At 49.1% G+C, this 21,961-nt stretch overlaps 2 protein-coding genes across 2 annotated transcripts; one reads left to right on the forward strand and one right to left on the reverse strand.

Annotated features, from left to right (window-relative positions):
* Positions 1-993: 993 nt before the first annotated feature.
* Positions 994-15,745, forward strand: OVOL2 (ovo like zinc finger 2). The gene is made up of 4 exons (XM_078857991.1): positions 994-1,096; positions 8,737-9,011; positions 12,935-13,118; positions 15,036-15,745. The coding sequence occupies exons 1-4, from the start codon at positions 994-996 to the stop codon at positions 15,413-15,415; spliced, it is 942 nt and encodes a 313-aa protein (XP_078714117.1). The 3' UTR covers positions 15,416-15,745.
* A 748-nt stretch (positions 15,746-16,493) lies between these two features.
* Positions 16,494-21,931, reverse strand: MGME1 (mitochondrial genome maintenance exonuclease 1). Its single transcript, XM_078858613.1, has 4 exons — positions 20,844-21,931; positions 19,305-19,584; positions 18,549-18,684; positions 16,494-17,254 (listed from the first exon to the last, which is right to left on the reverse strand). Exons 1-4 carry the CDS (start codon positions 21,385-21,387, stop codon positions 17,090-17,092), a joined length of 1,125 nt encoding a protein of 374 aa, XP_078714739.1. The 5' UTR covers positions 21,388-21,931; the 3' UTR covers positions 16,494-17,089.
* Between the last annotated feature and the right edge of the window lie 30 nt (positions 21,932-21,961).

Genomic DNA, 21,961 nt, shown 5'->3' on the forward strand with positions numbered 1-21,961 from the left:
TTGGAGACTGCCTGGCATTGCCAGGTGTCTTACCAGGTGATGTGTTTGTTGTAGTACAGAGTTAGACTGATGGCCTTAATCTAAGTTGTCTTGTGGTTGTTGTTGTTTGACTTGCATCCCACTGGGATTTTTGCACACAGTGTTGGTTTACGGTGCCTTTTCTGCAATATTTTGCTGTCTTTTCTTGGATTTTCTGTTTGCACATAGTCACTTTAAGATGTTTTTTTGTTCATGTTTTTTGTTTTTTGTTTGTTGCGGTTGCACCCGATTCAAGAGCCGAATGGCTCACAGGGCTATACCGAATAAATCAAACTTAAAACTTGATGTCGCAAGGCGACCGTGAATTTGTCGGTAGCACAACGGATTCGTCGATCCGTCTGTGCGGAGCATTGCGTCTCATCCCCGCTCGTCCTCACAACGCCAATCGCTCATTAATGTAATTGTCTAAAGGTGCTAAAGCAAATCAGAAGCAGAGCCCTCCCGAACAATATCCTTGCGTCTCCGTGAACCCTTCCTGTGTAAATAAAGTTCATTGTTATTCCCGTTATTATTATTGGTGTTACTACTAACGGCTTATTAGGGCACCTTTTCAGGCGTACAACCAAAGAAAACCCCGCTCATCGCTGCTCAAACACGTCCACGAAAGAAAGAGCGAGAGCGAGCGAGAGAGAAACTACATCTTGAACACACACACACACAAAAAGAGTTGTATAGGCAAAGGTGTAACGGAACTCAGGGCACAAAACAACTCCCTCCCACCCTCTCTCCGCTCAGCTCCGCCTCCCACCCCCTAGCTACGTTCACGCCAGCAAAGGTGCGCCTATCTTCCCTCCCACATGCTCAGAATCAAGCCCTCCTCCTTCTCCTCCTTCCTGCTCGCTCGTACCAGTTACACGTTACTCCTCTCTCTCTCGCACGCTCTCTCGTGCTTCGTGGCGGGCCCCGTCACAGGTAAAGAGCGAAGAGGGAGAAAGGAACGAGAAGGCAAGAAGGATGCCACGTGCTTTTCTCGTGAAACAGCCGTGCCAGAGGAAGCCCGCCCGAGACTGGAGCAGCCTCCCCGATCAAGAGCGGGCCGAGTCGTATGTGCCTGGTAAGCGCGCCGGATGGCGGGGGGTTTTAGCGGCGACGTGTGTAGCTGGGTGGGTGTAGGTGGGTGGGTGTAGGTGTGTGTTGGTTGAGCGAACGAGGGTGAGTGGGTGAGTTTGTGGATGGCGTTCGAGGGGGTAGCGAACGCTGGGCTGCGTTGCGCGGGCCTGCGCCGAAAACTTACCTGTGCGAAAAGTCACCTGAGCTATAGCTCAGGTGGCAGCCTATAGGCGTTGGTGGTGTATAGCTTAGCGCATTCCACAAACGTAGTGATTTCCTGGCCGTAAGTAATGCGCACATCGATTAAGGTATCCACCAGTCTCACCGTTACGTCCATCTAGGTGACCATGAATGCTGCGTAAAAGACGCAGCGAGCGGTCCGTTACACCCGTGCCGATTCAAATTCTCACCGTTGAGACAAACATGGTGCCTGCCGATGCCTGTTTCGTTGGCGTGCCCCACTCTCTTTGAGAGTGGGTCGTGGAGGTCGTTACCCTCGCCGTGCGCCGCCCGCACGAGTCGCCGCAAAGCCTCCCGAGGTCTCGCGGTGCGACCCCGCGGGATGCTGCGCGGCCATGCGCGGTTCCTCGCCCCGAGTCTCGCTTATAACGGAATGGCGCCCGAGGGATTGCTCGCGTTATCAGACTTGCGCTATGGTAGGCTAACGGGCCCGATAATGCGGCAATCATTAACGCCATTTAGCGACCCACCCATCTACACCCACTGCAGCCCATCAGGACCTCCACATTTCTTCCCACCCGCACACAACGTATCTACTACCTCCCTCCCTCCGTGTCCCCTCCCTCCCATCTCCGTCCATCTACGTGTGTCCCCTCCTCCCTTACATCTCTAGTTCCCTGTTTGTCCCTCCCTCCATCAACCAGGCCCCTTCCCCGGCCTTTTGAGACGCGCTCAATGGGCGTAATCTGAGCCTAACAACACCTTCCACTAACGACCAGTCCCATTCCTCACGCACTCTCCTCCCATCCACCCCCACCCAAAGACAAACTCCGACCCAGTTGCATGCATGCATGGCCATATAACACAACGACAAACAGAACACCCTGCTCCCCCCACCGCACAGTCATTTTATCTCAATGTTAAACAAAACCGTGTAAACTTTTAAGTGAAGTCGACCGGGCGGCATGCCTCGTTCGTACCTGTACAGCCCCCGTCTCGTCAACTCACGGTTTGACGAGGACCCTCTCACGTCTCGTGGCGGTCAATCGACCATACCTCACCACGCTGGTCAATGCGAGTTGTTGAATGCGAGGATCGTTACCGTCAGGTCCTAGAAGTGCAGTACAACAGTGGCTTTTGAAAGGCGCGTTTTATTTTTGTGTGGCGAGACGGAAACTTGTGTCGTTGTTTTTCCCTTTATTTGCAGTATGATCAGAATCTGAATATTTATTTATACTCGAGGAAACCTATGAGCTATACAGCTCTTTTTCACAGATATCCAGATTAATTTATAGATATTCCACTGATTTCTCATGACGTTCCCACTTCCCAGCAGGTGATTGAATATTGTGAAAGCAATGACTCCATATCTTACCGAGTAGAGTGTTAAAACATTGAACAATTTGCATTGCGCTTGGTGAGGAAACGTGTGGAGGCTTTGGAATAAAATGTTGCGTTTTATATTATCTCTCCCTGTTATTTGAGCGGGGAGTCTATACATGGATCGCTATGTATTTAGCAAAATTCCAAAACCATCACGGAATATCTGAGCTCGTATACCGAATTCCCAAATGTGCATCGAGATGCTCATAAAAGTTATGAACTTATAAATGTCCTCACAATACAGCCATCATATATTGTGCATATACTACAATAGCAAGCGCTTGTTTGACGCGATGAATAGCTTCAATTAAAATGTCTTACAAGAGGTATTTGCCCTAAATAATAAAAACGAATAATCTGCAGCCCTCTGTAAATCGATTGTCGGGTTAAGGTCTCCCCACGTCTTTTCGGCCGTGCGGGTTTGTTTGACCATACTTCACCACGCTAGCCCTCCCGTGTGGCTTGCTATGGGGGCAGGGGTTGAGGGTTGCTTTGGACCACGACTGATAGCGATCACTCACCACTCGTATGATGGCGTTAATCGTGGCCGTGAATCGAGCTCAGGTGGCCGAGTTGGGGCAAGTGCTGTTTGCGAGCAGCACCGATGAAGGCCAAAAAGGCACACGAGAGGGTGGGTGACCAGCACCACGCCCGACCGCCTTTGTCTCCCCAGTAGCGATGCTTACCGCACAAAGTCCTCATTTGAGGCCGAGTCGACCTAGGGGAGGCCCAAGACCGGTTCAGATAATCGTCGCTGGTGTTGACCGTGAGCGGGAATCGAACTCAGGTCGCAGGGCTTGTAGCGCAGCGTGCTAGCCGCTACACACAGACATCCATGATGCATTGTGTTCCACCTTTCTCCCCGTTAAATCAAGTAGTCAATACGCTTCATTCCCACATCTCTCCATCCACATGAACAAATACATACACAATATTTGTTTAGGCATTCCATCAGCCACTCGGCCTCCTGGGAGCACATACATTCAGCAGCACTGGTTCAACACGGAGGAAACTTTGCACATTCAGTGGCTCTCGATTTAAAGCTTTCGTGACTGCAGGTATTCATATTCTTGGTTCTTTCGGTAAAGTCACGTAGAAGGGAAATAATAAAATAATACAAATAAAACTGAATGAAATAAAATTCACAGCTCAGTTTCTTCACCTGATGACGGTTGTTTGCGTTGTGGCCGAAACGTCGTGAGAATTGTATTTTATAATGTAAAATTTTTATTATTTTATTATTTCCCTTCTACGTGACTTTACCGAAAGAACCAAGAATATTAAGTGGCTCATCAACAGAGCTCGGCCCGCCACGATCCAATTCTTGTTAACCACCGGCCGTCTCTAGGCAAGGGACCAACCCCTCTGCTAAATCGTAGTCCCCAGCCTGACGCCCGTATCGCTTCCCTTCACACAAACACATAGAAGTACCGTACAGTATTTAAAACGCATCCCATCAGCCACACGGTGCATACTGAATCCACGTTCATGCCCGCCCCCCATCCACTCACCCCGACAATCCTTCTAGCGTGTGCCATAGTCTTATGATGTTGATGATGATGGGGGTGGGGGGCCCATGGTAAAACTACCGTTACCTCCAGTTAACTGCCAAACGCATACCACTTAAGGTAATACCTGGGAGCACTGGACACTCCCTGCGCCGCTAACCTGCCTCGGGCTTAATGATCGCGTGGCTTTTGTTTGCCCGGCTCTCCCGCTGTGGCAACACCGCCTGCCCTGCGGGTGGCTGACGGGGATGGGGGTGAGTGGGTGGATGGGTGGGGGGAGTCCGGGGCCGGGCCACTGACCACTGTTTGTTCTCCGGGGCTTCTAATGGAGCGGAGTATAACGACTTAACGGGCACGTCGTGCGTGCTTCGGTCCACGCGAAAAAAAGGGGGTTGATAGATGAAGGCGCAGCCCTGCAATAGCCCGGCTCACGACACTGCCGGCCGTATTTTTGACCTACTTTTCCACGCTGGCCGGGCGTGTTACATGCGCTGGGAGTTACCCACAACACACTTAAACGCCACCACGTGCCACACCTGCCGATCGACGAACTCTTCTATGCTTGCGTACGGCAGACACACGATGTTCAGCAGCGGCATGCCAACGTCGTGGTCTGCTAGCCACGACGAGAGAGGGCTTCGGGAGAAAGTTCGTTTATATTCTTAGGTCTTTTCGGTAAAGTCACGTAGGTAAAACATTAAAATTAATAAAAGTAAAATAAAATACCTACGTGACTTTACCGACAAAACCTAAAAAACCTAAGAATATGAATCCTTGCAGTCACGAAAGCTTCAAATCTAGAATTAAAGTTCGTTTAGTTTTTTGCAATGCCTCCCTTGACGGAGCACATGCTACAGTGGTTTACTCTGTGGTATGTATGGTCCATAGTTCGGGTGGCATGGCTGCAAGGCGCACTGCGGCTTATCTTTAATTTTTGTTTTTTTTATGAAGGATATGTGCCGTTCATCGGTCTGTTGATGTTCTGATACGGTCGATGGCTCCACCCGAGTCTTCGAGGAGGAATGATCAAGTCAACGAGGTGCGATCCCAGAAGGTTGGATCGCGACTCGAGTCGGTGGCGAGGTGTCATTGCTACGGTTTTGGTTGATGATGGGTAGGTAGGTGGCAGTCATTTGAAAGTAAAACGCGGACACTCTCTTGCAGTTTGCGCGATATCTCGGTGGATATTTGGTGGCAGAATGTTTACCAGAACAGGGAGCCCCAGGGGATCGGTGTCGGTTTCAGTGTTCCGATTCTGATGGGCGTTGCGTTATTTACTGGAGCACCTCACCGTTGTGGGTACGAACTCCCGGACAAGGCTGAAGCGTCGTACTCTACACATTCATACTGGAAAGAGGTGGCGAGATTTAAGACAATTGCACCATCCATTAAAACTGCCGCACCGCAAGATCGAACCGGCAGACCTCTGGGTTGCAAGTCCAGCGCGCTAACCGTCACACTACGGCATAATCTATGAACGAATGTATTCCAGTCATTGTTATTTCTCCTTATTTATTTGAAGTAGTTGAGAGCCCCTTTAGGATACAAGTCTTGCTTTGCATTCAATGGAGACCTAGCCAAGTGCAGTGACGCGTGTTCATTTCGTTGACTAAAATGTTTCCCAACAAAGTCTTTTTTTAACATCTTTATTTTAGTCAACGGTGACTATGGACGAAAATTGTCGGGCGTGACCATGACTACGACTGCCGTCCATTATCACCACCATCACAACCATCACTCTGCCATCACCACCATCACCATTCAACTACGACTACCGCTGCCCATAAAAAAACAAAACCGTGAGACTGAGACGACGTTAACTCAGTCTGCACGAAGAAGCAGGCTCAGATAATTTAGTAAAGTTTTCAGAACTTCAGTGCATTGACGGACACCAACATGGCTATATGTGTATATAAACAGATTTACTAAATGATCGTCAGACCTGATGATATTATTCCGTGAAAATTGCAGACCCCTCGCACCAATATGCAATTTGCTACGCACGGGACCAAAATATTTGCCTGCTTAATTCCACCAGAATTAGAAGGATGATTGAATCAAATCGCCCAGACGAGGATTTTAGTAAAACTACACAGGGTTTCTCAGCTCGACGAAGACTCTGAACGAAAGTGTTGACTAGATCAAGACAGGTTACAGGCCAATAGCAGAGCTTATGAAGACAATTGCCCTACGACATTGCAAAACGAAATGTATTGCAAGCATGTCTTAACACGTGCCAGCACCTGCTGCGATATCACGTTGCATTCTAGCATCGGTGTGTGTATATATGCGTGGTGCTACCCGTCTGGCGACGTACTTATGTAACGAATCGACTTTCCATGAGAATGCGCGCTCACTACGTTCTTAATTAACTCAGCGCTGCAAACGTAAACATACAGAGGATTTCAGAGGTCCGGGCAATGCCCCTTCACCATTGAAAATGAGCTGCTTGGCTCAATGGGCCTTTGGGGTGAAACAAACTGAGAATCGGGGAGAGGATGGAGGGACAGAATAATTGACTGACTTTCAGCTGAGGCCTCCGTTTATGCTTCGGGGGGCTCTGAGAAAGCTGGGGCAGTGTTTTTAGGAAGTTGACAAATTTGAAAGTCTGAATTGGTGTTGTACCCTTTAAGGAGATCAAATGAAAAACGTAGAGACACGTGAAATGTCATCGCCTGTCCTGCATAGGTGACATTGAGTTGACATGCTCTGTTTTGAATGGTAATAATAACCTCTCTGTTATAAAAGCGCCTTTCATTTGAAGTATCTCAAAGCGATGTACAGTACTTACAACTAAAACTACACTTACAAGTACTGTATAGATACGATCTAAGTGAAATAGAAAGCTGATAATATCAACTACACTCGAAATTCCAATAAAATAAAGAACTTAGAAAAATGATTAATAATAATTACAGAGTAATCTAATCAGACAACATTTTTTTTATTTTAAGGGGAAAGCCTGCAGCACAAATAGGTGAGATTTAAGATGTGATTTTAAAAAGTGAAAGAGACTCAGAATCCCTCATGGACCGCTGAAGGGGATTTCCTTGGCCCATTCGGGTTTCAAATAAAAATGTTGAAAGAATATAGCGTATATGTGTGTGGTTGACGTTCAAGCAAAGAGTAAACTTAATACACGGTCGGTATACATTTTAAAATTTTGTGTGCTTGATTTTCTTTTTTTAACTTGGACATTTTCAATCTTGATTTGAAGCTTTCGTGACTGCAGGAATCCATACTCTTTGGTTCTTTCGGTAAAGTCACGTAGGTATAAAATAAAATAGATCACGACGTTTCGGGCGCAACACAAGCGTCCGTCATACGGTGTGAAAGCGTGGTCTGCTGCTGATGCAGACTGTTTTAAGAGGTTTGAAATGGCTGTAGCAGCCACAATTAAGACGAGCGTGGAAATTAAAAGTCGCAGTTTAGTCCATCAGCCTCGGAGCCTTTCGAGAACAAATTGTCTCCGAGCAGCAGTTGTTTTAGCAGAAAAAAAGTTGGACCCCGGTTTTGTATTTTTGGATTCTCATCAGTGGGGTTGTGACCACTTAATTTTTGTCTGGGTTAATAGGTATGAAATAACAAACTACAGTCGTTTGTCAATCCATCGCTAGATGAGTGCCTCCATAAGGTTGTTTTTATTGGACTATGTCTTACTTTAATGAGGTGAGAAACATTGCATTGCAGGACCCTCCTAAAACACATTCCTGCGTATGGAGCTGGTAGGAACGTTGGATTGCTCGGTCAATGGCCAGGGTCAACGGCGGCGTGGTGTATTCCGCAAATATGCCCGACTGTGAGGGCGGGCAGAAGCCGGCGTGAGTCGGTTAAACGTTGAGTTTTATAAGGGCACCACGGGGTGACCAGCCCCTCCCCGCCCAGCCCCACCCTCCCCACCCAGCCCCTCTCCACCCAGCCCCACTCCTCCCATTTTTGGATGCACGACGGACGGACACAATAATCCCCTGTGGGCTGGTGTAACCAGGAGGTTCCTACCAGTATTATTGTTGTTTTTTCCGTGTCCCCTTATCTGTTATGTTCACAGGCAGCGTCTCACGAGCTGGCATTTCCCTCCACTTGGCATGTTCATACCGAGGGTAGAATAGGACTTTAAAAAATATATCTTTGGCATCAATGCTTGAACCCACGCGCACCTCAGCCACTTCTGTCATTGCAAGAGTCCCTTGCAGTGGCCGCCGTGATTGAGGATGGCGCTAAAATGTAAAACACACCATTGCCAGGTAGGAAATATTCCCCTCTAGTACCCGATTAGTGAGGCTAAGATGCTTCCAGCGATCTCCCCTTTCCTCCAACCCATGAGCTGTGTTTGGGCTTCTGCCCGTGGAATTTCTGTGCCTCCTTCCCTTGTTGTTGTGCGCGCTCTGTACCGGGCTCTTGTCAGAATAATAAAAAATAATGCAATGGATAAATATCGTCCATGAGCCCTTTGGAAGTGGCAGGCCTCGTGACACTGTGGGCCATATGAAAGGAAGCCACGGGCCGCATCTGACTTGCAAGCCGTAGGTTTCCCACCCTGTTGTCCCCTTGACTTTGGCTGCTGCCCACCCGCCCCCATCCGCTGTTCCCCGTCGTGCAGTTGGGTACAGCGCGTCGAGTGGCAGCGATGAGGAGGGCTCTCTGTGCCCCACGTCTCCATCGGCCACATCCAGCGGGGAGCGCTCGCCGACCCCGCCGCCGCCGTGCGGCGAGGAGGCCGCGGCGAGCCCGGCCGCGGCGAGCCCGGCCGCGGCGAGCCCGGCCACGGCGAGGCCTGCACTTGGCGGGGAGCGGGTTGGCGGCACCGGGGGCGGGGCCCGGGATCCGCACTACGTGCGGTCGCGCATCAAGGTGAGGCTCGCTCGCTGTGGGACGGGAAGATCCATTGGTAGGTCGTTGACCGTCGTAAAAGTTTAAAGAAAGCGTTGAGTCTCTAAACGGAAGCGCGAAAGCGTTGGCGCATGTGCGCGTCCGTTTGTCTCTTCCATCCGTCCGCCATGGAGTTGGCACAATAACTCTTGTAGAGGTGATCTAATATGAACCGAACTTTAGTATAAAGTTGCGTAACGGTTTTTCAATTGTCGCTTATAGCAACGAATATTTTTTTGCTCCAGTTAGAGTCGACTGGAAATGTATCCACGCCAGCAATGGGAGTTGATCCTATTTTATTGAATCTACCTGTCTACGGGCACGCAGCATACGCTTACTTCATTCGTTGTGCTATATATAACCAGTGGTTGCACCATGAGGTCCCATCTCTTTTGCAATATATATTTAGGTAAAGGTTTTTTTTATCAGGCCAATCGTTTCTTTCATCAACCAAATTAAATTTTAACGAGCATGGGGAGATGCTCATCGATGCGTCGATCCACCAATCAAAATTTATTCTGAAACTCACGATTCATGCGTTTAATCACAATTGTAAGAATAAACGTTTTTCGATTCCCATGTTTCCACTACATTCATTAATGTATTTTATTCACACTTTCACTACAATAACTCAAATAGCACTCACAACTGGAACGGGTATGCGCTCTACACGTAAATCGTCTGCCATGGTGCCCTATTGAAGATTGGCCATCCTATTCAAACACACATGCAATGGTGTACTATGTCCCGTTAACAAGAGTCGTTGCAGTACATGAGGGGTGGTGGTGGCTCATCGGATTCGTCCAGTCGAAGTAAATATTCTTATTCTGGTTCGCGCACCGTTCTATAAACCCAGCGACACGAGTTTGTCTCTGTCCCAGCCACGGCTAACATCAGTGGTGCTATCTGAATAAGTCCGAGGCGCGACCCCCTCCACCAACCAGCATCGACTAGCGTGGCGAAGAATGTTCAAGCGGCACCCACGACTCACGCGGCGTGGTGAGGCATTCATAGCGCAGTGGATTGACAATGGTCCGTACAGTTTTAAACATGCTATTACCTGATAATTGTTTTTTTTACCCTTCAATCTGGCAACAAAACTGACACCTTTTTTTTACAAGGAGTCATGTTTGCATAGACCACAATACCTGCAGTCATAATGCAAACAAAAAACATAACTCTGATAATGTATGCACTGTCCTTGAAGTTGATTGGTCCACACCCGAGACAGCTTTCCTTAGAGCCTAGTCTCACATGGTGTTGGACCAGATGACGCTAAAATGCGCACAACTCAAAGACAATGCACCATCAGAGTATGAGAGCTCGGGGTAAGCATTTACACCATTGGAACCTCATTTGCCAGTAAAAAAATATGATAATTGGTCAGTTTTGTTGCCAGATAGAAGGGTAAAAAAACAATTATCATATTTTTTACTGGCAAATGAGGTTCCAATGATGCTATTACCTTTTTTGTTCATTTTACGGAGGGTAGTGGTACAGCGGTTAACACGCTGCACTATTAACGTGGTTCCCTGAATTATATTCCCGGTCACAGCTTACCACCAGTGCTGCGCGGTATACCGGTGAACGTAGCAAAGTATTTTGAAACCCAACAATCCCCATGAATAATTGAGCGTGTGGGGGGGGGGGGGGGAAGCCTTCATCCAGCAGTCGATGAGTTGTCAAACATTTCTGCATGTTATCCATCGTTTTCACAGCCAAGTATTTTCTTTCGTCAAATATATACGCGCTCAGACCCAGAGGTGGGCGGTGTTGCCAAAACAGTGCCGAGTTTTTGTTTTGATCGGGTTCTTGCCCGTGATAAGGCCCGCGGCCGAGCGTGCGTACACGGGTGTGTGCCGTTGCATCGTTCCCCGTCAGGTGTGAAGCGTCCGTGGTGCCGGCTAATCTTACAGATCCACCACGGGGCACCATTCATCTGTGGCAGCGCGGCCTCAGGGGTGACCGTGCTGAATGCCCCCCCCCCCCCCCCCCCATACGTGTATCTAGGGTTGCCACCTGTCCTGATTTTCCCAGGGTCTTCCTCTCTTTGAGGTAGCTGTCTGGCATAATGTATACTTTTTTTCCTGGGACGTTAAAAGGCCGAGCTTTTATTTGTTGCGTAGCAATGCACTACTCATGACAACGTGTTTCAATGCAGTGTTGTGACCTCTTCTCATAAGTCTCACTGTTGTCGTACCTCAGAAGTGAAAACCCTTACCTGAATCACACAAAGTTGCTCAATTGAGCATGGGGTGATGTTTGTCTCCTGTTTACAACCCTGAGCCAGTGGTGAAAATTCCACATCCCTATGGCGGTGATGGTTTTTTTCCCATAGGACAATCACTGGTGACTTTCCCAGAAAGTGGTACTCATTTCATCTGGCCCAGAGGGATGATGGCCCGAGTCTTTTCTTATCCTACATCGATTTACAGCGTGCCATAATCGAGCCACGAGCGGGATTTGAACTCGCAATCTTCCGATGGCGAGCCGCACACCCTACCACTGTGCTTCTTCCGCTCGCTGTGATAACTAGTAGAACATCAAAGATCCCCATATAGCCTCATTCTACACCTCCGATTAGCATGGTTGGCTACGTACGGTGAGACATAAGTTCAACATACAATGACTGTAAAGAACCATTTTAGTCATCATAATGCAAAGTGCAAGCAAGACGTTACAATTGTGATTAGAATGGCAATGCGTTTATTTATATATACACCTTTTGTACGTTTGAACTGTTTGCCTGATCAGCTACCAATAGGCACGGTTTGCTACGTATGGTGCGAAAGAAGTTAAACATACATACAAAGACACAGGTCCCCCGTATAGCCTTAACAGACGGTTGGGGCAAGGGCTGTTAGCGAGCGCCTATGAAGGCCGGCAATGCACACGAGGGGGTGAGCGGCCAACTCCACGCCCGGCAGCCTTTGTCTCCCCAGGGAATTAAACGTGGGTCATTGGGTTTGTAGCGCAGTGCGCTAACCACTACATTACCGCTCCCCGTTGCAAAATACGTTCACATTCACAGAACTCGCACCGTCTGCTTGTTCAGGCGACAGGGTGGCACAGTGGTTAACACTTGTGCATCGCAGCAAGAAGGGGCCTGGGTTTGATTCCTGACTCGGGCCCCTTTGTGCGCGAAGTTTGTATGTTCTCTCCCCTGTTCTTCATGGATTTCCTCTGGCTTCCTCCCATGGATAATAAAACACACATTCTAATTGGCACTGGCCAAACGTCGCAATGCTAAAAAAATGACCTGCAAATGACACAATTGGGATCACACGTAGTAACATCGCCCCCTACTGCGAAATCTTGGCCGGACCCTCCTGAAACAGGCTTGAGGCTCTCCTGTAATAATGATAATAAAACAATGTTAATATGTGTATGTACATATGCTGAACTTCTTTCGCACCGTACGTAGCCAACCATGCTAATCGGAGGTGCGACAAACTAAAGACAAAAAGCAATTCTAAAGAAATTAGATGTTACAAATTCACAGAACTGTACGGTGATGAACAATGAAAATCTGCAAAATTTCTCCGTCTAATACGACTGCGTAGGGTTTGTCACGGTTGTGCCGTGCATCTCCCTCCCTCCGTGTTGACGGGGTCGTACCGCCAGCGTTCCTCATCGCGAGGCCTGCAGGCCACGAGCGCCCCCCCCCCTCCCCCGGACAAACACAATCGTGGAAACACCCCTTGAAGGCGGTGTGGCGAATCCTCACGCTGTCGCCTTATCGGCGAAAGTGCCCCCCCCCCCCCCTCTGAAAATTAGCGAAGAACGCTGACCCACACAGTAGAAAGATACTTTTTCTCACCTGCCGATGGTGCCGACCCTTCTCTCGTGACTCCTGATTAACTTTTTTCCAACCCCTCCCGCCCCCAATCCGCTCTCATGTCCAGATCACGAGCGGGGCCAAACCGTCGGGCTTCACGTGCAGCGTGTGCAGCAAGGCGCTGCAGTCCCAGCGCATGCTGACGCGCCACATGAAGTGCCACAGCGACTTCCGCAAGCACAGCTGCCGCTTCTGCGGCAAGGGCTTCAACGACACCTTCGACCTCAAGCGCCACATCCGGACGCACACCGGTAGGTGCACGTCGGCAACTGTGGTGCATTCGTCGTCGTCGTCGTCATCGTCATCGTCGTCAGACGTGATCGATCCAGTGCTGGGTGAAGGCCTCCCCAAGCTGTTGTCTTCTCTCTCACGGTCTTGCGAGCGGATTTCAACACTGCTTCTCCGCAGTTGGCTACGTACAGTGTGAAAGAGGTTAAACATGTGTACATACATAATCGGGTGCGTTCCCTTCTTTGAGTGCCACTCTGTTAGTCTCGACCACCGGTCACGGTCTTCTCTCGCAAATGACGCCAGGCGGATCTTTAACGTCCACCGAGTGAAGCAGAACGGCGCGAAGAGTGATCACGTTCGTTACTCACCGCAGTAGTAACCAGGTCGGCCACTGGATTCGAACCGTGAGCCTCGGCGACAAACGGAATCTGTATTTATCCTGGAGGGAATCCGATGAGCTACGAAGCTTCTTTCACAGATGTCCAGTAGGGGGCGGGTGGGCAAGTGACAACAAAAAACTATACAAAAACTAATGACATGATACGAAAACACGATAGGAGTGCAAAACGGAGAAAAGGCAAGCAAGGCACTACAAATGAACAAGTAATAATAATAGTCTTGGTTCTTTCGGTAAAGTCACGTAGAAGGGAAACAATAAAATAATAAAAAAATATAAAACAATAAAATTATCACGACGTGTGAAATCCACAGCAAGAAAATGTTCTTTATTGTTTCCCTTCTACGTGACTTTACCGAAAGAACCAAGAATATGAAACCCTGCAGTCATGAAAGCTTTAAATAAAAAGTAATAATAAATAAAATATATAAGTATATTTGCACGAGTTCAGAAATTCCTTCCGATTTTTTAGCACTAAATGCAAGCTTGGGCAACGCAGCGAAAGCACGATTTTGTTACTCTGCCATTTGCCGAACAGCAAAGTTGTGTACAGCGACAGTGGGGGAAAAATATCAGGCACATTAGTCGGCAACTGTGAATGAACACAACTACTCGGCGAAAAAAATGCCCCTGCAGAAGATAACCGCGGTTTTAATTTACGTGGCGGGTAAATGCAATTGGGAAACACGGGGGAAAAGACCACAGAGAGAATGACACCGTGGAAAGATCTGGGACTAAGCAACGACAGTAATTCCTCGCTGAACAAGGTAGACTCATTCTTGAAAAGTGCTGCTTTAAGGAAACACGCATTACGGGAGGAATCGCTGTACGAGTGTTGATTTAAAAAGTACCGGGACTCCTGTTTATGCAGACAAAACCCAATCAAATGTATCTCCTTCAAACTGGTCGCCTCCTGATCGAACACAAGTGATGATTCCAGCGATCATATTTGTCGAGGCATCTCTGGGTACTCTTTTTTCAGGAATGGCTTTCAGGTCCCGAGTTGCATTTTGGATGATGGTTAGCACATCCTGAAATCTCTTTCCTTTTAGGGTGCATTTTACCATGACAGGAGACCCGAGGACTTATCCATATTCCAACTTAGTTGTGTACCGCGTGTTGTTCGGCAAGAATCCACTTCACGAAGATGCTCGCAGCAACGTGCAGCGAGTTACGTCGGAACATCACGCACCTCCGATCTGTGCAGCACAACCGCGAAAAACCCACGCGAGCTGTATTTGAACCCTTTCCCGTTCCGATGACATACGTGCACGTCATCGGTTTTTCTTCCGATTAAGTCATCGGAACGGAATCGGAAGTGAAAGGCCATGCGGGAGGAGGGCGTGTGGCAGTTTGGCGCCAGCTATCGTAGAGTGCGGTCATGCCGCTCCAGATCTCTGCGGCGAGTACAGTACAATGTCTTTAAAAACAGCAGCGCTACGCCTCTCTAAGTAAAGTTTACGCCAAACCGCTTGCGCGCTCCGAGATTCGGCGGTCAACGGGACACCCCCTGCCCTCCCCCCCCACCGTTCCCGTGCAGGCGTGCGGCCCTACCGGTGCGAGTTGTGCGACAAGGCGTTCACGCAGCGCTGCTCGCTCGAGTCGCACCTGCGCAAGATCCACGGCAAGGAGCAGGAGTACGCGTACAAGGAGCGGCGTGCCAAGCTCTACGTGTGCGAGGACTGCGGACACACAGCCGAGGACGCCGAGGCTCTGCAGAGCCACGCGGAGAGCGAGCACCCCGACAGCCAGGCCACGGCGCAGAAGCCGGCGCCCCCCGGGGCTCAGGGAGGCGCCAGGTCCCAGGGGGGAGCCACGGCGGGCGGCGGAGGCAGCGACGGAGGGAGCAGCGGTCGCAGCAGCAAAGAGTCGTCATCGCCATCTTCGTCGTCAAATTCGTCGTCGTCGTCGTCGCCGTAGCTGTCGCAGTCGCGCGGTTTCAAGGGCGTCCAGCGTGGGCGGTGCGGGCGGAGGGGTCGTGCCGAGAGGGGCCCGCGCGCCTGCCGTCTGGTCGGTTATAAAGCCATGCACGGAGAGTGCTCCCTACTGTGGAGGGTACCCCAGGGTTACTCGTAGACACGGGGAACGAATGACAAGATTTACCAGATCGCGCGAAATGCGGTGGCGTGCCTGCGAAATGTTTAGCTTCTGAAGAGTGGATTTTTTTTGTTGCTAGCGTTTTGATGGATTCATCCATCGCCTTTTTTTTATTTCGTTGCATTTTGTCCGAATAGCCCTTAGCTGCTAAAGCCTTAAAGCCCAAGATGGACTCTGCCACATTTTGTTTATGAAAGGCAGTCATAAATTTCGATTTAAAGCTTTCGTGACTGCAGGGATTAATCTTCTTGGTTCTTTCGGTAAAGTCACATAGAAGGGAAGTAATAAAATAATAAAAATAAAACAATCAAATTATTCTCACGTTTCGGCCACAATGCAAGCAGCCGTCCTCAGGTGAGGTGAGGACAGCTGCTTGCGGTTGTGGCCGAAACGTCGTGAGAATTATTTTATGTTTTATTTTTATTATTTTATTACTTCCCTTCTACGTGACTTTACCGAAAGAACCAAGAAAAAAAAAGGGCAGTCATAGCTAAGATGAAGCAAAGTGTTCAATACCGAGGTTTTCCATGCTATTTGATCAGAAGACAAAAGGCCATTTGCAAAAAAAAGGCTGCAGTGAGTTCATCGGTGAATTAATTTATTTAGAGGTCTCTCGCTGTTTAAACTTAAGCGGTGTCAGTCAGCTTTGTAAAATAAATCCTCTTATGCCAACGAAGTGTACATACGTTAAAACGCTTGTGCAGTTTGTGTAAAATCAAGCCATTTATTATCATATAGACCGCGATATGGTATTACAATTCTATGCAATATAAACCAAGTTGATATGTGCATATTTAATTAGTTCTGCATAGCAGGGAATGGTATTTTTTATACTGGCGTGTAAATATTCCTCCTTACCCTTTATCTAATATAAGTTTATAATCCTCAAGTTGTTTGGTGGGTGGTTTACGGGACGTGGTCTGGTACGGGTAACACTGCTGAATTATATTAAGGTGAATGCTGTAGATATATTAAAACATTAATACAAGTTCGTAATAAACATCGTTTATTTTCTTTTATTTAAACACCTCTACACTTCGTGACCATTTCAAACATTTACAAAGGTGTCAAGTTGACTTGCTTGGATTGTTCTTAATGACACTCATCTTTCTGAAATCCATAAAAAAAGCACTGAAGATACAAAATACTAAATGTTCAAGTACACATGTACGGGTACAAAGGCAGTAGGGTTTAATTTGCGACTGCTATTATACAAGCCTTTGTCGAAATGTTTTTATGTACATTGGTTAGAACGCCGGACTCGCAATACAGAACGTCATCGGTTCAATGTCCAGGCGTGACAGTTGAAATATTGGACAGGTTTCTCAAACGGTGCGTTTGTGTGCTCGCGCACCTGTGCTCGGGCACCTGTGCTCGCGCACCTGTGCTCGCGCACCTGTGCTCGCGCACCTGTGCTCGCGCACCTGTGCTCGCCGACAACACTTGCCGCAACAGCCTGTCACGTATACACGGCTATGCGCGGACAATCCTCGTGCATTACAGCTTCGTCCGTTTCGGATGTCCCTCTCTCGCGCGGGAGTGGAACTCCTGCAGACGCAGCAGCCAGCGCTGCCAGTACTCCAGGCAGAGCCGCGGGTCCAGCAGGTGCGTGTGCGCCGGCGAGCCGTCCCTGTAAGCCACCACCACCATGCCCTTCTCCACCTGCGGGGGAGCATCGGGAAAACGCTCGCCTTGTAGCGATGAAACACTTAAAATTTCGATTTAAAGCTTTCGTGACTGCAGGGATTCATCCTCTTGGTTCTTTCGGTAAAGTCACGTAGAAGGGAAATAATAAAATAATAAAAATAAAACATAATAAAATAATTCTCACGACGTTTCGGCCACAACGGCTGCTTGCGTTGTGGCCGAAACGTCGTGAGAATTATTTTATTTTGTTTTATTTTTATTATTTCCCTTCTACGTGACTTTATCGAAAGAACCAAGAAGATGAAACACTTTTTGATCCGCAATCGATTCTTGGAGCGAGGCCACGTTAACGGTCTGGCAAAAAAAGACCTGTGACGTTAAGACCCTCCCCTGCCATCTGACACAGTTCAAACTAATTAAATTGTCCTGTGCACAAGCATTTAATGTGCCATTTATTATCAAGCTCGGAAGAAAACTTATCGCGACAACTTTGGCAGTTAGATATGTTGTCTTGTATGAAACTACGTCAAAGATCCAGGACATTAAAATAAGAATCCAGACTTTTTATCGTCTGGAATAACCTCAATAAATCTGACCTCACGCTGGCCTAGCCAACTCCTGTGATGCTATGCCAGTCTAACAAATAAAGAAATGGAACGAGTGTTTCTGTACGTTGTCTTGAGATAGTCGCGTTTAGACGGCTATAAAACCTGGGTTGTCTGTTGCTTCTCAACGTGTTTGTCCTCGGTTGTATTTAACGAGTGACAACACTTGACAGCATCCGGCAGCGGCTTTTGGCTCGCCATCGAACAAAGACGGTCACCGCATATTCTTAGGTTTTTTCGGTAAAGTCACGTAGGTAAAACATTAAAATTAATAAAAGTAAAATAAAATCACGACGTTTCGGAGGCAACACAAGCTTCCGTCTTCAGGTGGAACCGTCACAGCCACGACAGCTGTATCAAGTAAATGAGAGATTGCAGATGCGCTTCTGCGGCTGTCTGGCACGGCTCTTCCTTTCCGATGTTAGGAAGCCACTAAAGCTATGCACTTCTAAATCTAAATTGAACACGAATGTCTTTACGACTGCTTTGTGTTATTTTTGTTGTCCTTTCCCCCGCACCTGCAATAGCACGGTTGGCTACGTACGGCGTTGAAGAAGATCAACATACATATAACAAACATCATTCGCGCAGGAACCAGTGACGGACATGGGCCACAACGAGAGCACAGATTCAGATAGCAGACTGTTGGAAAAATATTGTAAAAATTCCTTGAGTTTGTCCAAGCGCCCACATGCTGCAGTTACCTGCAGGGGGGCGTAGTTCGCGTCATAATTGACTGCCCCGGCGTAGGCCACCACCTGCAGCGGGTTGTCGTACGTGTCTCGCAGCTTGGGCTTGGGCTTTTCGGACGTCTTCCAGTCGATCAGGCAGAGCTGGCCTCTGCAACGCCGGCAAACAGCGCGGACAGCCGATTCAAAGCAATATTTTAGCTCGACTATTCGCACGTCAAATGGCTATAAAATGAATGAAAATCTCAGCTGGCCATGTGGGCAAAGAGTCGGAGCACTGAGCCAACACTGCAGAGGGCTTTGGTTCGAAATAAGATTTTTAGTGTCTCTTGCGCGGCCAAAACTTCGTGTGATGGAATGTTAATGGGGAAACTCCATTGGCTCCTGACGCAATCATCTGGCTCAATGTAAAATTACATTTGTTTCTGGACATCAACGTCAGCCGTATAAACTAAAACCTAAACGAAATTATTTTTGTTTACCAGGTATGGCACACTGAGCTGAAAAGTTATTTTTCAGAAATGACCTGGCCACAAATGACAGCTCAACGAAGTGGCTTAGCATGTGGAAATTAATAGCAGCCAAATACTCTAAACGCACGTTTCTAAATGTGCAGGAAAAAACCAGAGGACCCGGTAAAAAAATCCACGTGTACACGGGGAGAGAGACACACAAACTCTAGGCGCAGGGATCGGGATCGAATCCACGACATCCTGCATGCCAGGCGAGGGATTTAACATCTCGCCACCGCGGCACCCACGCTGGCTGCACCTGTACTCGGCCAGGCAGTCGATGTGGCCCATGTACTGGAGCCGCGCGTGCTGCACCTTCCCCTCGACGGCGCGAACACGCCCCAGGTCCGCCAGGACGGGCTGCACGCTCCGCGCGTAGCCCCGCAGTAGCTCGTCGTCTTCCTTCGACTCTTCCTCGCCCGCGAACGCCGCTTCCTCCACCACCGGCGCCAGCTCCAGGTCCGCGCCGGGGTTCGTCAGCCGCTGTGTCAGGGCTTCTTGGATGACGGCGTGCAGCTTGCGGCCCTGCCGGAGCACGCCTGCAAAAATGTAACGACGTCCATTGCTTCAACCGGCAGAGCAACTCTTTGAGACGTCTTCAGGAAGATCCTGCATGAAGGATGTTTGGCATATTTACGTTAATTTAGTGTTCAATGGCAATGTGAGAGGATCATTTCTGCTGCTGCTGCTGCTACTGATAATGTCCAACATGCATGAATATCACTGCTCTTACACGAGGGAAATGCATTGAAGATTTTTTGTTATTAAATTTTAAAATGCTTTAATGTCATTGATATCAGTGAGCAGCGTAACTATGGTACAGTACACCTGGACTCAATGAGAAAAAGGATAAAAACATTGGCAGATTTTCATTTTAAAGGGGGCACAACACAATATTGTATTTACACAATACAAATCTTAGATTCTCACCATTATCACGCAATCTCAAAAATACACAATATAAAATCACAGTCCCACAATCTTACAATCAAACATTTTCATAACTTAACCGTTAACAGTCTGACCACCAGTCTCACTACAGTTCTGTATTATAAACAAAGACCCCCTCCGTGGAGCCTTAACAAACTTACGTGGCAAGTGCTGTTAGCGAGCACCTTTCAAGGCCGGCACGGCACATGAGGGGGTGGGTGGCCAGCACCACGCCCGGCCGCCTTTGTCTCCCCATTGGCGATGTTTACACACCGCACCAGCTACTCATTTGAGGCCGAGTCGACCTAGGGAAGGCGCGCAGCAGCGATTCGGATAACCGTCACTGATGTTGGCCGTGAGCTGGAATCGAACTCGGGTCGCTGGGTTGGGAGCGCAGCGCGCTAACCGCTACACCGCCGCTCCCCGCTCAACTTCACACACTCATTCCCAGCGGGAGACCGACTCATTACATCTCGCGATCGCTCAGCCGAACCAAATAGTTCCGCCGTTCGATTTGCAAGTGCGAGTTCGCCTTTTTAAGTCGAAGTTAAAACAAATATTACATCGAAGCTGGCTCGTTAAGTGCGGGTGTTCGTAAGTGCGGGCGTTCGTAAGTGCGGGGGTTCATAAGTGCGGGGGTTCGTAAGTGCGGGGGTTCGTAAGTCCGGGTGTTCGTAAGTGCGGGGGTTCGTAAGTCCGGGTGTTCGTAAGTGCAGGGGTTCATAAGTCGAGGTTCGTCAGTTCGGGTGTTCGTAAGTGCGGGTGTTCATAAGTCGAGGTTCGTAAGTCTGGGTGTTCGTAAGTGCGGGCGTTCGTAAGTCGAGGTTCGTAAGTGCGTGCGTTCGTAAGTCGAGCAGTGCATGTTTACCGAGCGAGTAGCGGTCAAAGCCCTCTTTGCCGAGCTCCAGAATCATGCGCCGCTTCCACCTCTCGAGCACGTAGCGCTGCTGCAGGGGCATGGTGTCCTGCAGGACTCGTGTCACGCTGGCGAGACCTCCCGCACGCGGCCCCTCGACCCGAATAGGAGCCGGGGCAACCACCACCTCCTCCACCTCCTCATCATCACCACCCTCATCTTGATGACGCTCGTCATTGAGGAACGGGAAGGGGACCTCGGGCGCCTCCCGCTGCTCGTCGACAGGTGACCGAAAGCGAATGACGGGAGACCTGGAAGACGCTCGGCGCTGAGTTGGAGAGGCGCTCCCCTGTGTGCATCTCGCGGTCACGAGGTCCTGCACCAGGCCCTGGTACTCGAGCTGCAGCCGTTCCGTCTCGGCGCTGGCGTAACGAGACGTAGAGGCGGCGACCTTCTTTCTGCTGCTGCTGTAACCGCACGTGGAGGAGGAGGAAGAGGTGGGCGAGGCGAAGAGACGCCACAGGCGGCGATGCGCTTTGGATAAAACGAACATCATCCCTCGCTGTCTCCTCTTCCACCTGTAGCTGTGTGGCTTCTCTTCTCCGGGTGTCACGGTGGATTTACACCGCAGCCGGGTTCTCCGTGGGGCGCACTCGGTTGAGAATCTCCCGTTGCGCAGTGTACAGCTGTTTAATCTCTTGAGCCACGTTGGCTGGAGGTTGAACGTGCGCCTGATGAAGTTTGGAGGTCTGTGTCTCGTTACATGAAGGGTTGAATACTGGCTCACGCGAGCCCTCGGGAAGTCAATGGGCGTTACACGCAGTGACACAGGACGCGGTGTTGTTATGTCATCCACAGCTGTGCAAAGCGGTCAAATAAACAAGACAAAATAGATCGCTGCTGTACATTACACGTCGCGAGACGCATTTTGTGTTAGACGTTGGAACAAAAGAACAAGTTTGTGTGTTCGAAGCTGCAAGCGACCGACGCAGAGATTCGCGGTGGAAGATGCGAAGCACGTGGAGCACGCAAACACGTGGCGACGCCTGACCCCCGGCGCGCCTCGTGAACCCAGACGGAAGCCGAGGAGGGCGCGAAGAGAAACGCGTTTCGTGTGTGCTTTTTTTAAT

The sequence above is a fragment of the Lampetra fluviatilis genome, chromosome 7, assembly GCF_964198595.1.
Source record: "Lampetra fluviatilis chromosome 7, kcLamFluv1.1, whole genome shotgun sequence".
NCBI lineage: Eukaryota > Metazoa > Chordata > Hyperoartia > Petromyzontiformes > Petromyzontidae > Lampetra > Lampetra fluviatilis.

Excerpts from the sequence above, each read along its gene's own strand:
- OVOL2 (XM_078857991.1), top strand. The coding sequence starts at position 994 with ATGCCACGTGCTTTTCTCGTGAAACAGCCGTGCCAGAGGAAGCCCGCC. Across the intron at positions 1,097-8,736 it reads CGAGTCGTATGTGCCTGGTA|CATCCGCTGTTCCCCGTCGT; the intron begins AGCGCGCCGGAT and ends CCCACCCGCCCC. Across the intron at positions 13,119-15,035 it reads CCACATCCGGACGCACACCG|GCGTGCGGCCCTACCGGTGC; the intron begins GTAGGTGCACGT and ends GTTCCCGTGCAG.
- MGME1 (XM_078858613.1), bottom strand. The coding sequence starts at position 21,387 with ATGATGTTCGTTTTATCCAAAGCGCATCGCCGCCTGTGGCGTCTCTTC. Across the intron at positions 19,585-20,843 it reads CTTTGACCGCTACTCGCTCG|GCGTGCTCCGGCAGGGCCGC; the intron begins GTAAACATGCAC and ends ACATTTTTGCAG. Across the intron at positions 18,685-19,304 it reads GACTGCCTGGCCGAGTACAG|AGGCCAGCTCTGCCTGATCG; the intron begins GTGCAGCCAGCG and ends CCGGCGTTGCAG.